This window comes from Podarcis raffonei, chromosome 13 (genome assembly GCF_027172205.1).
Source record: "Podarcis raffonei isolate rPodRaf1 chromosome 13, rPodRaf1.pri, whole genome shotgun sequence".
Lineage (NCBI taxonomy): Eukaryota > Metazoa > Chordata > Lepidosauria > Squamata > Lacertidae > Podarcis > Podarcis raffonei.
This window is the reverse complement of record NC_070614.1, coordinates 34,180,052-34,195,660: the sequence shown is the minus strand read 5'-3', so window position 1 is coordinate 34,195,660 and position 15,609 is coordinate 34,180,052. Positions and strand designations below refer to the sequence as shown.

The 15,609-nt window shown below is 45.2% G+C and overlaps 1 protein-coding gene across 1 annotated transcript; it reads left to right on the top strand.

The window, feature by feature from the left end:
- Positions 1 to 601: 601 nt before the first annotated feature.
- LOC128398858 (vomeronasal type-2 receptor 26-like) lies at positions 602 to 13,236 on the top strand. The gene is made up of 5 exons (XM_053360119.1): positions 602 to 673; positions 1,550 to 2,220; positions 3,848 to 4,037; positions 5,163 to 5,289; positions 12,335 to 13,236. The coding sequence occupies exons 1-5, from the start codon at positions 602 to 604 to the stop codon at positions 13,234 to 13,236; spliced, it is 1,962 nt and encodes a 653-aa protein (XP_053216094.1).
- Positions 13,237 to 15,609: the final 2,373 nt, after the last annotated feature.

Below are 15,609 nucleotides of genomic sequence, written 5' to 3'. Positions count from 1 at the left end.
ACAAGATGTTTGCAGTTGTACATACATAAAACATTCAGAATAATTCCTTAAAATCATTAATAGTTCTCCTCACCATAACCATGCAAATAGTACGCCACTAAACAGGCCCCTGTGCCATGTGGTTGTCTGTACAGTCATACCTTGGATCCTGAACGCCTTGGTACTCGGACGTTTTGGCTCCTGAACACCGCAAACCCAGAAGTGAGTGTTCCGGTTTGCAAACGTTCTTTGGAACCCGAATGCCCAGCAGGGCTTCCGCAGCTTCCTGCAGTCAATCAGAAGCCGCACGTCATTTTCTGAACATTTTGGAATCTTTTTCTGATCTTTTTCCAACTCCATTTGTGAAAAACAATATTAAGTTGATGATTACCTACTCCTCTAATTTTGAAAAGGACTGTAATTAATTCAACTACTTGGCAATGCTTCTTCCCAAGGAGTTTCAGTGGACAGAAGCAAAAGTAATAGCACAGTGTATGAAGGATAATATAAATATTCAATTTTAATAGTTAGTTGTAGGAGCAGGAACTTTGGGAGGAAAACAAGGAACCACCTGTTTGAGTCTAAACACAATCTCTGTTTAGAGAGGAAATTTGTACTGAGGATGGTGACATTAGTAGTCTCGATATTGGTACTACTTCCTCACATGGCATGCAAGCCTCACATTAACTGCATGGTAAGAGCTCCACACAATCCAATTCACGAGTATCATCAGTTGGGAGGCAACATAATTGGTGGCATCACTTCTCAGACCTTCATAATCTCCAACTCGCTAACCTTCACTGAAGCACCTCCACCTGTGTTGTTTGAAGAGCTCGCGTAAGACCTTGATGTTACTATTGTTGGTTGTTACAGTTTCTGTTTCCATTAAGGATGTGAATTACAGTCTTTCTCCAAGTTTGTCAAACAATTTTCATGTGAACTTAAATACTAATTTAATTATATTCAGAATGGAGACAGATCAAGTTCATCTGATTTTGATAGTACTAGTGATGGCTTCCTTCACTTAAAATTTTTAGAAACTACTATCAATGAAGCCAGAGATATTAATGGTCAGTGATAAGCTATCTTAATTTGTATTTCTTACCACTTGCTCTGATTGATGTCATTTTTTTATAGAATTTCAAAATGTCTTTGTAAGAGAGCTGGGGTGTTTATATATTTGTATATAATAAGGAAGGAGATGTCAAGGGAGATGCAACAGTTTTACAAAACATGGAAGTTTCTCAAATACAGAATACAACTCTAATTCTAGTGCAGTTATCACCACACTCTGAACATGTACTTAAAATATGGATATGACAGGCAAACCAATCCCCTGACTTGCTGTAAGTAAGATGGCAGCCAGATGTACACTTTCTGAGAAAAGACAAAGGTTGATAAAGTATTGCCCCATTTGCCATACTGAACCAGCCTCCATTAAAACAATTCCTGTGCTTGTAATAAAAACTTATATACCAACAGTTTGAAGAAAGGGGTTCTGTGGGCCAAAGTTGGGCTTCTAGTTAGTTAGTTAGTTAGTTAGTTATTCATTCTTATTTCCTTTTTTTAGCTTATATATGGCCCTGCTCCAGTGATGAATGATAAAACCACAGGCCTTTCCTTCTACCAAATGTCTCCTAAAGATGCTCTTCAGCATGCAGGCATTCTGACTTTGCTTCTCCATTTCAATTGGACATGGATTGGGATCCTTACATCCAATGATGAATATGGAGAAAGATTTGTGCAGACAGTGTTTCCAGTATTCTCCAGAAAGGGTATTTGTTTTGCCTTCATAGAAAGAAGCAACAAATTTACCATTGTCACAGAAATGTATGATAAGCTACATGAGGGAGCCAAAATAAATGATAGAATCATTGACAGTAAAGCCAATGTAGTGGTTGCTAATGGAGAATCCTATCTCATTGTGTATTTGAGGTGGCTACCATATGCCTCAGAAAGAGAATGTACAATAAATAAAGTGTGGATATTAACAGCTCAGATAGAGCTCACTTCAATGGTGTTTCAAAGAACCTGGGATACAGACATAGTCCATGGTGTTGTGTCCTTCTCTGTTCACTCCAGTGATCTGCCAGGATTCAAGACATTTATTGAAAGCAAAAGCCCTTCATTCACAACAGGAGATGGCTTTATCAGGGATTTCTGGCAGCAGGCCTTTGGTTGTGTATTCCAAAGTATAGATGGGGATAAGGTGGATGGAGACATTTGCACAGGAAAAGAGAAGTTGGAAAGCCTTCCTGGGACATTTTTTGAAATGAGCTTGACTGGCCACAGCTACAGTATCTACAATGCTGTTTATGCTGTGGCACATGCTTTACACTCCATGTCTTCATCTCGACTGAATCATCCATCAGTGGTTGAAAGAAGGTGGAGGAACCTTCAGAATCAGCAGGTGTTGCAGGTAATGGAATGAAATTCCTCCTGTTGGATGGCAACATATCTCTCAGAATATATAACAATATGCTCCAATCAGATCCTTCTTGTGGGCTTCCCATTGACATCTGGTTGGGCATTGTAAGAACCATACGCTGCACTTGATAGGCTATGGACTGATCTAGTAGGTATCTCTTTATTCTGTTTGGTAAAAGGTCTCCACAAACTCTTCCCATCCTCTCATTGGCATCTTCTTTCTCATGTTACTGTGAGCAGGCTCTGAGACTATAGAATTGTAGAGTTGGAAGGGACTACTAGGGTAATCTAGTCCAATCCTGTAATCTACTATAAGAACTGTATGCTGGACCAGGGAGGCTTTTTGACTTATCTAGCAGGTCTTTTCAAAAGTTGAAATTCTGGACAAAATAAATTGTTCAGCTTTTTCTGGCAAAGTTATTGAGCATTGGCAAAGTTGTTGAACATTTTAGCCACTTTCAGAATATTCCACCTGGACACAATTCTGAACCTAAGGCAGACCTACCCCAAACTCTGCTCATTCTCTCCTTTCCATCTTCTTTCTCTATATTAGTGTTAACATGTTCTGAGATTATAGAATTGTAGAGTTGGAAGGGGCCACTAGGGTAATCTATTTGCCCAACGTGGGGCTAGAACTCCCAGCCCCGAGACTAGGAGTCTCATGCTCAACCGACTGAGCTGCTTCCCTCTTTTTCCACTGGTGAACTTAAAATATACACATTATAGTTTTGCTGCTATACATTTACTAATTCATGCTACCTCTGATTCATGCTGCCTCTTGGCTCTCAGAAAGTGCCACAACTACACTGTGAGTCCGTTAAGAAGTGTGTGTATTTGCTGGTAAGAGGCTTTCAGATTCAGTAATGTTGTGTTAGAAGAGAGATGTTTCATTTAGAAGAAAATGTTGTTCAGCAGAAGTAAGATAGAACCTTTGAAACTCCGCAACTACAGCCAGAATCCAGTTTACTAAGGGCAGCCCTACTATGTTTTTTGACCAGTAATGTGGAATAAGTTTAGGAAGTGCTAAATTAATTGTATATGGTGAAAAAGGCGATGGATTTAGAAAATACATTTGATACCTAATTTAAAGTGCACTCTTTAACCTTTAAAACACTAAATGACTTTTAATCAAGAGTGACTGGCCCAAAGTGCAAAGTGAGGCAACTGCCTTAGGTGGCAGGATCCATTTGGGCAGCAGAGCCTGATGTTGGTATTTCTTTCCTCTTTGCTCCTAATGCATATCTTCTCTCACCCATTCTTTCCTGGAGCCATTTCGGGGTCCTGCGATTCAGAATAGGATGTAAATGGGTTGCTTCCACCCAGGGAAGATGTTGGTATGATTTGCTGTAAAAGATTCCACAGAAATGCAGCCTAGCCTAAGCTCCTTTTCTTTTTCAACTCAGCTCCATCACTTTCTGAGAATTGTCTCCTTTAACAACAGTGCTGGAGACAAGATCTCCTTTGACCAGAATGGGGAGTTAGTGACTGGATTTGATATTATTAACTGGATTATTTCCTCAAACCAATCCTTTCATAGAGTGAAAGTTGGGAGAATGGATCCCCAGGGTTCTCCGGACCAAGTGTTCACCATCAACAAGGTTGCCATCACATGGCACAATTGGTTTAATCAGGTAGGATTCAGTTGGGAACTGCTTGGGAAACTATTCCGTTTCATCGAATGAACAATTTTCAGCCCATGACAAATACCGAGTTTTGATTAGAAATGATAAAACTTATGTAGAAATTAAGACTCAAAAAACTTCTGCACTGTTTGCTTTGCTGTTGAATATATTAAATGTAGTGAAAAGAATAAACATATGTTTGTGCTAGTTGGATTACACACACAATGCCACAACAGGCAACAAGATGTCTATGAGAAGACTGAAAGCAGGACTTGAGAGCAGCAGTGTTCTGTCCATTTGCAATTTGTAGTGATTGGTATAATAATAATAATAATAATAATAATAATAATAATAATAATAATAATAATATTTTTTTTCTAAAAGTCATATAGTTTTTTATTTCGTTGTCATCAGATGATAGGGCATTCCACAAGGTGGGCACCACTACTGAGAAGGCCCTCTGCCTGGTTCAGACAATTGTTGCTTCCAACTGTTGTGGTAAAAATTAGCTAGTGGCCCTTGGTAGACTTCTTCTCCATGAATTTGTCTAATCCTCTTTTCTAAGCTAAAAATCCCCAAATATTGTAAACTTTCCCCGTAGGTTTCCTTTCCTTTCAATTTGTTTCTAAATGTTTAAAAAATTTTATTTTAATAGTGCATTAAGATAAAGGGCTTGTTAAGGATGATGATGACAATGATGTAATTGCTCCAGCACTTTGATGACTTTGCTTATTCTTCTCTGAACCATTTTCAGTTCATCAATATTCTTTTTGAGGTGCAGCATCTAGAACTCTTCTGAACATTCCGACTGTGGTCTCACATTAAATTTGTGTCTGAACATGAAAGAGACATTCGGATCAACGTGTGAAAAAGCCAAATTCTAAATTAGGGAACATTAGGAAGGGGGGTGGTGGAAAAAAAACTTGGCAATATATTATTGACAGAATTAAGACCTATGGTGTGACCACACTTGGAATACCTCGCATAGCCCTGGATATTTCATATCTCAGAAGGATGCCAGATAAAGTTATGGATGAGTGGTCCCAGTTTGGTTTCAGTTATACATGAATATCATGTTAAGAACTTGAGACTTCTTTTCAAGATAATCATTCTACTCTTTCACTTACAAATTAGGTCCAGCCTCTTTCTGTATGTTCTGAAAGTTGCTATCCCGGTTCCAGCAAGAAAGTGAAGGAGGGAAAACCGTTTTGCTGCTATGATTGCATCCCATGTCCAGAAGGAAAGTTTTCAGACCAAAGGGGTAAGAAATAGAGTGAACAAAGCTGGGGAAAGTTTGGTCATGATCAAGGAAACACATCAAAATTGTAGCACCACAATGCAGAAGCAAAAGTGAATGTGATAGATGCAGAAGACTTAGACCAAATTGTATATATTCTAACCTCAATGTGTTTCAAACACAGGTTGTTCATCAGGGGATTATATTAAAAGGTGTAGAAATTCATATGAGCTGTATCCAGTTGGTATTCATCTGCATACATACATTTAATTTTTGTGGTGTCCAAAAACAAGTAAAGATGATATTAGATAATGAGATGGGATAAAAACCCTTTTCTTGCATACTACTCTGTTATTTGAGATATACAAAAAATCTTTTGTATACCACTATGGAAATAGAAATGGAAAAATAGTATCTAAACTTCACAAATGAGCAAAGAAATTGCCCAGGCAAGCACATTATGTGACTCATGAGAGCAGCAAAATAACCAGACTGAACAATGGTGATGGGATAAAATCAGGCCAAATCTTTATTGAAAGAAGCACGTATGTCAAGGGTTGATATGGCATTTTGTACTAGGATCAGTTCATCATTCCACAAGTCCCATGTTGATGGAATATATCCACTGGGTTTAGATGGCTCCAAATCTTTACAACAGGAGTCGGCTAGTGTTGAACCAAGCCGTGTTGCAATGCAAGGAAGCAAGGTCTCACTGGGGAACCAGGATGCAGATTCCAACCAGGCAGTTACTGAACCCACGCTTGGGTTTGCCATGGTCAATCCTCTCCTCAGGCACCTTATGGGGGCATCCTATATGTCAGGGAACTGCCATCAGTGCCGGAGGGAGAGAGCAAGCTCCAGAGGGATTCCAGAGAGTGTCCCGGGATGGGGAGAGGCAGCCCAGCTTCTGGGGAAGAGAATCAGCGTAGCACCAGTGGAGAAGGGGGGCAGATGGGGGAATCAGCGAGGCGGTCCCATGACTCCTTGCCGGGGACCAGCGGGGAGAGTAAGGGTCCTCCACTGCCTACGCCCTCCTTGCTCAGAAGGCTTCCGCGCAGGGAGAGTAGGAGGAGACTAGGCGTCAAAGAGCTTCTTTGCTGGAAGAAGTTTAAGAAACGCCCACTGATGGATTCTGCCAGTGATTGAGACAGCCACGGGTGAGTGGCTGTCTGGACAGAAAAGGTTCACTCAGGCAACCCAGCCAGGTGTTGGCACCGGCTTATGCACGAGCAACCCCTAGAACCATTACAGCAATCTGTCAGTCCCTGACGTTGCTTGTGCGCAGCCCCGGAGAGGCAGCACGATGAGCCAAACAGGGCCGGCCGGAGAGACAGAGCAAGAAGCCATGGTGCGAGGTCTGGTCGAGAGGAACCGAGACCTGGAGGCGCATGTAGCTACCCTGTCTGCGCGGCTGGAGGAGAGACGGGCTCAGGATGCACAGGTCAGAGCCACCCCGATAGGGAGGAAGGTCCCGGGGCTGGTACACAAGTTTGGTGGAAAGCCCCAAGACTACAATACTTTCCGAACGGAAATTCAGTACGCTTTGGAATTGCAGAAAAATGACTTTGCGGATGACGGGGAGAGGGTGGCTTACATTGTGGGACATCTGCAGGATGGGGCACGCGAATGGACCAGGCCCCTAATGGCGATGCAGAATGATGCATTGAAGGATCTTAAGAAATTCTACCAGGGAATGGACGCGATGTTCTCCAGCGAGGTTGAGCAAAGCGTGACATGGCGGGAACTGATGGGGTGCAAGCAGGGGGGCCTGTCCGTCAGAAACTACTGGTCACGTTTTGCGATGTTAGTCCACAAGCTTGGATGGGATCTGGACTCTGAACCAATGCAAATGTTGTTTGAAGCGGGTTTGTCCCCTGAAGTGAAAGACGAGTTGTCCCAAGCGCCCCGCCCGTGGTCGATGGATGAACTCACAAAGACTGTGCTTGCGATCGGTGTACGCCAGGAAGCGCGGGCTCAGGAGAAGCGGGAGATAAGGGCGGAACGTTTCCATGACAACTGCATTCCGGAGATGCCGAGGGAGCCTTCCCAGGCGGCGGAGCCGATGGAAATTGATGGAGCGCGCGCGCGCAAAGTTTCAAATGCTGGTGAAGGTTGGAAAAGGGAGGCGAAGGAGTGGAAAACTACCAAGAAGTGTTTCCTCTGTCAGCGACCGGGATATTTTGCAAAGGTCTGCCCTCAACGAAAGGCCTGGCAAGGCATGATGGGGGCTGCAGGCCACGACGAGAAGGGGGAGGAAGGGCCGGTGCAGGGAAACAACAACGCCTGGCTGCCAACCAGCAGGGGCAGCAGCCAGGCCAGCGACCAATAGAAGTGCCCCAGCCTGACCCCCCCCCCAGGCAGCTATAGCCATAGAGGTGGTACTAGAACTCCCAAATGGGCACCCCATCAAAGTGGAGGGACTGCTAGATTCTGGCAGCTCGTGTAATTTCTTCAGTAGAGACTTTGCTCTGGAGCACCAACTCCACCTGTTACCACTAGATTTTCCCTTGCAGGTGACCACCATCAATGGCAGGGAACTCCTGGGAGGGGAAGTGACACACCTGACACCGCCAATGCGAATGAGGGTCTCCAGGCACATGGAAACCATTGCCTTTCATGTGGCCACGCTGGCAGGACCCCCAATAATACTGGGAATGAGCTGGCTGGCAATACATGACCCAGTGGTGTCATGGCATCAGCGGTCGGTCACCTTTGGGTCAGCTTACTGCTTAGAACACTGTCTGGGAGGGAAGGAACCAAGAATGACTGTGGCCAGGGTGGCTGGGTTGGCCCTGGAGCAAAAAGGGGAGGTGCCACCACAATATGCTGATTTGAAGGAGGTCTTCAGCGAGAGGGAGGCAGATAGACTGCCCCCCCCACAGGCCCTTTGACTGCCAAATCAACCTGCTTCCAGGGGCTCAGTTACCGGTGGGTAAGCTGTATGCCGTGTCCGACCGGGAGATGCAGGAGTTGCGGCAGTTTATTGAGAAGAACCTGAAGAGAGGTTTCATAATGGAATCAAAGGCGGTGGGGGGCAGTCCGGTGTTCTTTGTGGACAAAAAAGAGACTAATCAGCTCAGATTAGTCGTGGATTACCGGGCCCTAAACCTGGTGTCAGAACCCGTGACTTTCCCAATGCCCAGGATTGACGATATTTTGACATGTGTGAGGCAGGGGAAGATTTTTACCAAGCTAGACCTCAGGGAAGCATACAATCTGATTAGGATAAGGGAGGGGGACGAATGGAAAACGACCATGTTCACCCCCCTGGGGGCTTTTGAGTACTTAGTCATGCCATTTGGATTACAATCGGGGTCCGCCTGCTTTCAAACCTTCATGCACCATGTGTTGGGGCCCCTGCTGTACAAGAATTGCGTAGCCTTTTTGGATGACGTCTTAATCTATTCGGATAAAGAAAAGCAACACGTCAGAGACGTCAGGGAGGTGCTACAGAGATTGAAGAAGCATCAGTTGTGGGTCAAGCTGGAAAAATGCCAATTCCACGCCAGGGAGGTCGAGTTCCTGGGATACAGGTTGTCAGACAAAGGACTAGCTATGGACCCGGGCAAAGTGAAGGCAGTGCTGGAATGGAAAGCCCCCCAAAACAGAAAGGATGTGCAGAGGTTCCTAGGCTTCAGCAACTTCTACAGGAAGTTTATAAAGAACTTCGCTCACTTGACAGCGCCCATAACGGATTGTCTTAGTAGCAAAAAGAAGTTCGCGGGGACAGAGGGTGCGCAGCAATCCTTTGAAAGACTGAAGAAGGCGTTCGCCTCGGAAGAGCAGCTCCTGCACGTGGATCCGGAGAAGCCCATGAGACTAGAGACGGACGCGTCCAACCGCACCATTGGAGCGGTCCTTTTGCTGCCCAGGGTCAAGCAGAACTGGAGGCCGTGTGCCTTTTTCTCAAGGAAGCTGAGCAAGTCAGAGCAAAACTAGTGTATGACCGAGAACTGCTTGCGATCTATGCGGCATTTCGGCAATGGAGACATCTATTGATAGGGGCGCGGCACAAGATCCAGGTCCAAACTGACCACAAGAACTTGGAATACTGGCGGACCGCACGAGTGCTCAACCAGAGACAGATCAGATGGTCCCAGGAGTTCGCCAAGTTTTCCTTCGAGATCCGATACGTGCCGGGAGAGGAAAACGTAAGGGCAGATGCTCTCTCCCGAAAACCGGAGTACATGGAAGGAGAGGGACCATCAGAGACCAGGCACGTGTTCCCCGAGGACCGGTGAGTGTGTGGGGGAGCGTTGGTTGGGAAACTAGAACTGGCAGGGCTCACCAGAGACGATGAGTTCACTCAGACAAAAATCAGGGAACTCCGGGACGGAAGGAAGACAATGGAGGGTTTGAGGAAAACGAAGGGCTACTGTACTATAAGGGGACACTGTATGTACCGGGGGAGACTTTGAGGGGGAAGGTACTTAGACAACTCCACGACAACCCAACAGCTGGGCACTTTGGACAGCACAAGACCATGCTACTTGTCACCAGACAGTTCTGGTGAGGGAAGACGTACGAGAATATGTACGAGGGTGCGACCGATGCCAGAGGGCTAAGGGGGAAAGGGCTGCCCCCGCGGGGTTACTGGAACCCTTACCTACACCGGGAAATCCCTGGGAAGTGATGTCCATTGATTTTATGACAGATCTGCCCAAGTCAAGGGGAAAGACAGCGGTCATGGTAGTAGTCGATCTACTGACTAAAATGTGCCATTTCGTAGCTTGCTCACATGCAGCAACGGCAGAGGAGACAGCCAGGCTGTTTGTGGATCACATTTTTAGACTGCATGGGGATCCTTTGAGGGTAATCTCGGATCGCGGGAAACAATTTACTTCCCGGTTCTGGAGGAAGCTCATGAGCTTGCTACAGGTCGAGGTGAGCTTCTCGACGGTGAGGCACCCAGAAACCAATGGACAAGCCAAAAGAGCGAACGGTATACTCCAGCAATACCTACGCTGCTATGTCAGCGAGAGACAGAATGACTGGGTAGAGAAATTAGCTTTGGCTGAATTTGCGTACAATAACGCTGAACACGTGTCCATGGGAATGAGCCCTTTCATGGCCAATTACGGGTGTCACCCCAGGGCCTTCCCGGGGCGGGGGGAGGAAGGATGGAGTGTACCTGCGGCTGAGCAATTTGTGGAGGAAATGGAGGCCTTACACCAGCAACTTAGGTTGAACTTGGAGTGGGCCAAGGAAGTTTACAAGAGGGAGGCGGACAGGCACTGTCGGGAGGGGGAGGCCATACGGGTGGGAGACTGGGTGTGGTTGTCATCCCAAGGGTTGCCCCTAAAGGGAGGGTGCAAGAAGTTGCAGCCGAGGCGGCTGGGGCCTTTTGAGGTAATACAGCAGGTGAATCCTGTGGCATTTAAACTCAAGATGCCTGACAGCATGAAGATACATCCGGAGTTCCATAGGTCCCTACTTTCACCTTACAGGGAGGGGCGGGAATTCCCGGGACAGGAGGGAGGGGTTACCACCCACCCACGGGTAGAGGAGAGGGAACACTGTAACGAAGCCACAGAAATACTCGATTCAAGGTGGCGAGGTCGCCAGGTAGAGTACTTGGTAGCCTGGGAGGGGGAACCTAGGTCGGAAAACACGTGGGTCCCTGCTGAATCAATCACTGATGGGTATCTGGTGGAAGAATTCCACAGTTTGTTCCCAGACAAGCCCAAACCATTAGCTAGATTTTGGGAGGAAGAATTTGGACCCACAGACGACGAAGGGGACTTTGTGGGTTTTCCTGCCTCCGAAGAGGAGGGAAAGGAGGTGTCCGAGGGAGAAGAATCAGATTGGGAGGTTCAACCAGAGGGAAGAGATCCGAGCGGATGGGAGGCTGGTTTTGAATCCTCAGAAGATGATGACAGCTCCTTCAGGGGATTCCCCGCATTGTCGGCCGAGGAGAGAGAGGAGGTTGTATCGGAAAATCGCGCCAGGGGTGGGGTGGGGGTCCTGAGGAGGAGGTGGATGTCAGGGAACTGCCATCAGTGCCGGAGGGAGAGAGCAAGCTCCAGAGGGATTCCAGAGAGCGTCCCGGGATGGGGAGAGGCAGCCCAGCTTCTGGGGAAGAGAATCAGCGTAGCAGCAGTGGAGAAGGGAGGCAGATGGGGGAATCGGTGAGGCGGTCCCATGACTCCTTGCCGGGGACCAGTGGGGAGAGTAAGGGTCCTCCACTGCCTACGCCCTCCTTGCGCAGAAGGCTTCTGCGCAGGGAGAGTAGGAGGAGACCAGGCGTCAAAGAGCTTCTTTGCTGGAAGAAGTTTAAGAAACGGCCACTGACGGATTCTGCCAGTGATTGAGACAGCCACGGGTGAGTGGCTCTCCGGACAGAAAAGGTTTACTCAGGCCACCCAGCCAGGTGTTGGCACCGGCTTACGCACGAGCAACCCCTAGAACCATTACGCTATACTATGTTGATCCTGCCCAATGCCATTTCCTCCCTCATACAAACAATATTATTCTGCCTAACCAGGGAAATCCATGATTTCACTGAGGCAAAGGTGAAGAAAAAACCCAACAATGTGCCAATCGGGTTGAGAGAAAAGAAATCCTTTCCAGCCCTCTCAAAGCAAAATGTCTGTGACCTCCAAAGGAAGAAGCCTTATATAGGCTTTCCCCTCCTATCTGCAGCAAGGGCTCATGGGCCAGATTTTTCCCTGCAGTCCACCACCCAGAGACGATACTGAACAAAACCTTGCCCAGTATTTTGCTGCTATCTGTGGGCCACAGCGCTGCTGGGCAAGGGTGTCCCATGCTTAATAGGCATGGAATGGGGCTTATAAACATAAAATGTCTCTACTCTTAGCTCACTACTTTGCAGATTCAACTAATGGTGCAGATGTGCATTCACAGAGCTCTAAAATACATGAGATCATAACATTTCCAGGAAGGTGAATGGGAATTCACATAACCATCTCCTCACCTTCCATAGTTTGAGAAGACTGACACCAAAGGAATACCCTAAAATGAATGGATTATTTTAGATGTAGAAGAGAAAACATGCTTGTGAAATGTCTGGAATCAATTTGAAATGAAGCCCATATCTTTTCTTTTTCAGACATGAATGCCTGTTCTACATGCACTGCAAAAACCTATCCAAGCAAAACCAGGGATTTCTGTATTCCCAAGTTCATTTCCTTTTTATCGTATAAAGAACCACTGGGCATCAGTTTAGCTTTCTTTGCTCTTTTCTTTTGTCTGATAACAGTCTTGGTGCTAGGAATATTTCTGAAGCACCACAACACTCCCATTGTCAAGGCCAACAACCAGAACCTTGCCTACACTCTCCTTATCTCAATCCTGCTCTGCTTCCTTTCTGCATTGCTATTCATTGGACATCCTAAGCAGGTGTTGTGTCTCCTCCGACAAACCACTTTTGGCATGATCTTCTCTGTGGCTGTTTCTTGTGTGTTGGCAAAAACCATTACTGTGGTTCTTGCTTTTATGGCCACCAAACCAGGTTCCAGGATGAGGAAGTGGGTGGGGAGAAGACTTGCCAGTGCCGTTGTTCTTTCCTGCTCCCTTGTTCAAGCAGGCATTTGTACCGTATGGTTGGTCACCTCTCCCCCATTCCCAGATGTTGACATGCAATCAGTTGCTGAAGAAATTATATTAGAATGCAATGAGGGGTCCATGACTATGTTTTACTGTGTTTTGGGTTATATCAGTTTCCTGGCCATAATCAGCTTTGTTGTGGCGTTCTTTGCCAGGAAATTGCCCAATAGTTTCAATGAAGCCAAATTCATTACTTTCAGCATGTTGGTATTTTGCAGTGTTTGGCTCTCCTTTATTCCATCCTACCTGAGTTCAAAGGGGAAATATATGGTAGCTGTGGAAATCTTTTCTATCTTAGCCTCCAGTGCTGGGCTCCTAGGTTGCATCTTTCTCCCCAAATGTTATATCATTGTGCTGAGGCCTGAGCTGAACAACAGGGAACAACTAATAAGAAGGAAAGTCTGAATAATCTCAGTGTCTTTGTGATTTGCTATTATCTGCAACCCAGGGTATTTTGTGTATGAATTATCATTCAGAGTGTTACTGTATTGCTAGAGAAAGGCTCCTCTGAGTTAACATATGCCTTTATGTTTCATACATCCCTGGTGGGGAGGATGGGTTCAATAATGGAATTTAAAACATAACCCCCCTTCCTCCGAAAAAATCCCCCATAATCTATCCTATTCATAGATTCAAGCAAAAGCACATTTTGGCAGTGAGGGACATATTGATTTTAGGGAGGTATGCAGTGCTTAATCAAGTATCTTTCAGTGCATATGTTGGCAAGTGCTCCTTCAGCTCTCAAACGTACTCCCTGGTTTTTATAAAGAATATCAAGCTAGACCAGGTTTCCCAAACATCCAGCTGTTTTTGGACTACAATTCCCATCATCCCTGACCAATGTGATGTTCGCTGCAATGTCAGCCCTCACCCCAATCTCCTTCTCAAGTCAGCATGTCTGATACCTATTCATTTGTTCCAAATCTTTACTAGGCTTCATAAAGCATTCTGTTTTTCATACTAGGTTCAAGTCTTAAAATGCGGGATAATACCGTTGAGCATCTACAGCTGGGATGGGAAACCTTTTTGAAGATATGTTTCCATGTTTTCAAAATGCACCACTGTGGTAATATTTGAAAGACTGAAACTAGGTAGAGAGTGACTACCACACACACCTCATTATAATGGATAACTGGGTGGAAATCCCCTAGACAATACACACTAACACACTTCTACAATTTCCAGCATTAGCATAGTGGCATAAATTAAATACATGCAACATAATATCCATGTCTTCATCCCATAGCACCCTGACAGCATTTGAATGTCCATGGTAGCATACAAAATATTGCAAATAGGTGGAGGATCTTTCAAACCTAGTTATAGGCCTCCTTTCCCAGTCTAGTGAAAATAGGTCATTGAATGCACCATTATGCTCCTATGATGTTCAACATTAACGCGGTGGTATATGATTAAGTTATTCAACAATGGTTCAAGATTCATTTTCAGTTACAATATATATGTACATATAGATGTATATAGGTGGATATATATATATATATATATATATATATATATATATATATACACACACACCGTATTTTTCGCTCTATAAGACGCACCAGACCACAAGACGCACCTAGTTTTTGGAGGAGGAGAACAAGAAAAAAAATATTCTGAATCTCAGAAGCCAGAACAGCAAGAGGGATCGCTGCGCAGTGAAAGCAGCAATCCCTCTTGCTGTTCTGGCTTCTGGGATAGTTGCGCAGCCTGCATTCGCTCCATAAGACGCACACACATTTCCCCTTACTTTCTAGGAGGGAAAAAGTGAGTCTTATAGAGCAAAAAATACAGTGTGTGTATATATATATATATATATATATATATATATATATATATATATATATATTTACATCTATCTATATGGATCTAAATTGATTTTTCTCAAGATTAACATTCTGCTATTTCATCTCTGGATTAGGTTAAGCCTCTTTCTGTATGTAGTGAGAGTTGCCATCACGGTTCTAGCAAGAAAATGAAAGAGGGGGAGCCATTTTGCTTCTATGATTGCACCCCATGTCCAGAAGGGAAGTTTTCAGAACAGGAGGGTAAGAAATATGCTGTGCAAAGTTATCGTGTAATTTGGCCAGAATGAAGAGGACACATCACAGTGCAGCACCACAAAACAAAAACAAATGAGAATGAGGAGGATGCAGCAGACTAATTTATTCCTCCAAATCGCATATATATAAATCCCAACAAAATTCAAACACCAGACCTTCCTTAGGATACCGTAAAAAAAAGTATATTAAAATATTTCAATAAATGTTGTTGTGAAAATTGTTTTGCATGACCAGGTGCCGACTGCCCCAGCTCCCAGGGACCACCAGAAAGGAAAAAAGACTTGTGATAACGTTTTATGGAATTAAAATTTGGCCACAACTTTATTAAACTTTTAAATGTAGGAAGACCTTGGCTTAGGCATTGGGCGTGTATCCCTCCCAGCCCCACAGCTGGGGGGGGGGACTGTGGCTCATCAAGGTAAATGGGATATGAGGGTGCCCTGCAGGCAGCCCACCCAATATCCCCGCACGCAGGGTAGTTTAATGACAACCTTTCAGTGTAGGGCCAGTGACACCCATATTAAAACCCCTTTAAGAGGGGACCCTGGAATTGCCGCTGTAGGGGGGGCAGTGAGTCACCACTTCACCCCCCCCCATTTAGGGATGAAAAGACTAAAGGATTCTGCCCAAGGCTTTAAACTGCTAAAGTTGTGACGAATTGCTACAGGGAAGACAAAACCTGCCAATGCAGGAAAATTTCTTCCCGGTTCACATA

Excerpts from the sequence above, each read along its gene's own strand:
- LOC128398858 (XM_053360119.1), top strand. The coding sequence starts at position 602 with ATGGTGACATTAGTAGTCTCGATATTGGTACTACTTCCTCACATGGCA. Across the intron at positions 4,038-5,162 it reads GGCACAATTGGTTTAATCAG|GTCCAGCCTCTTTCTGTATG; the intron begins GTAGGATTCAGT and ends CTTACAAATTAG. Across the intron at positions 5,290-12,334 it reads AAAGTTTTCAGACCAAAGGG|ACATGAATGCCTGTTCTACA; the intron begins GTAAGAAATAGA and ends TTTCTTTTTCAG.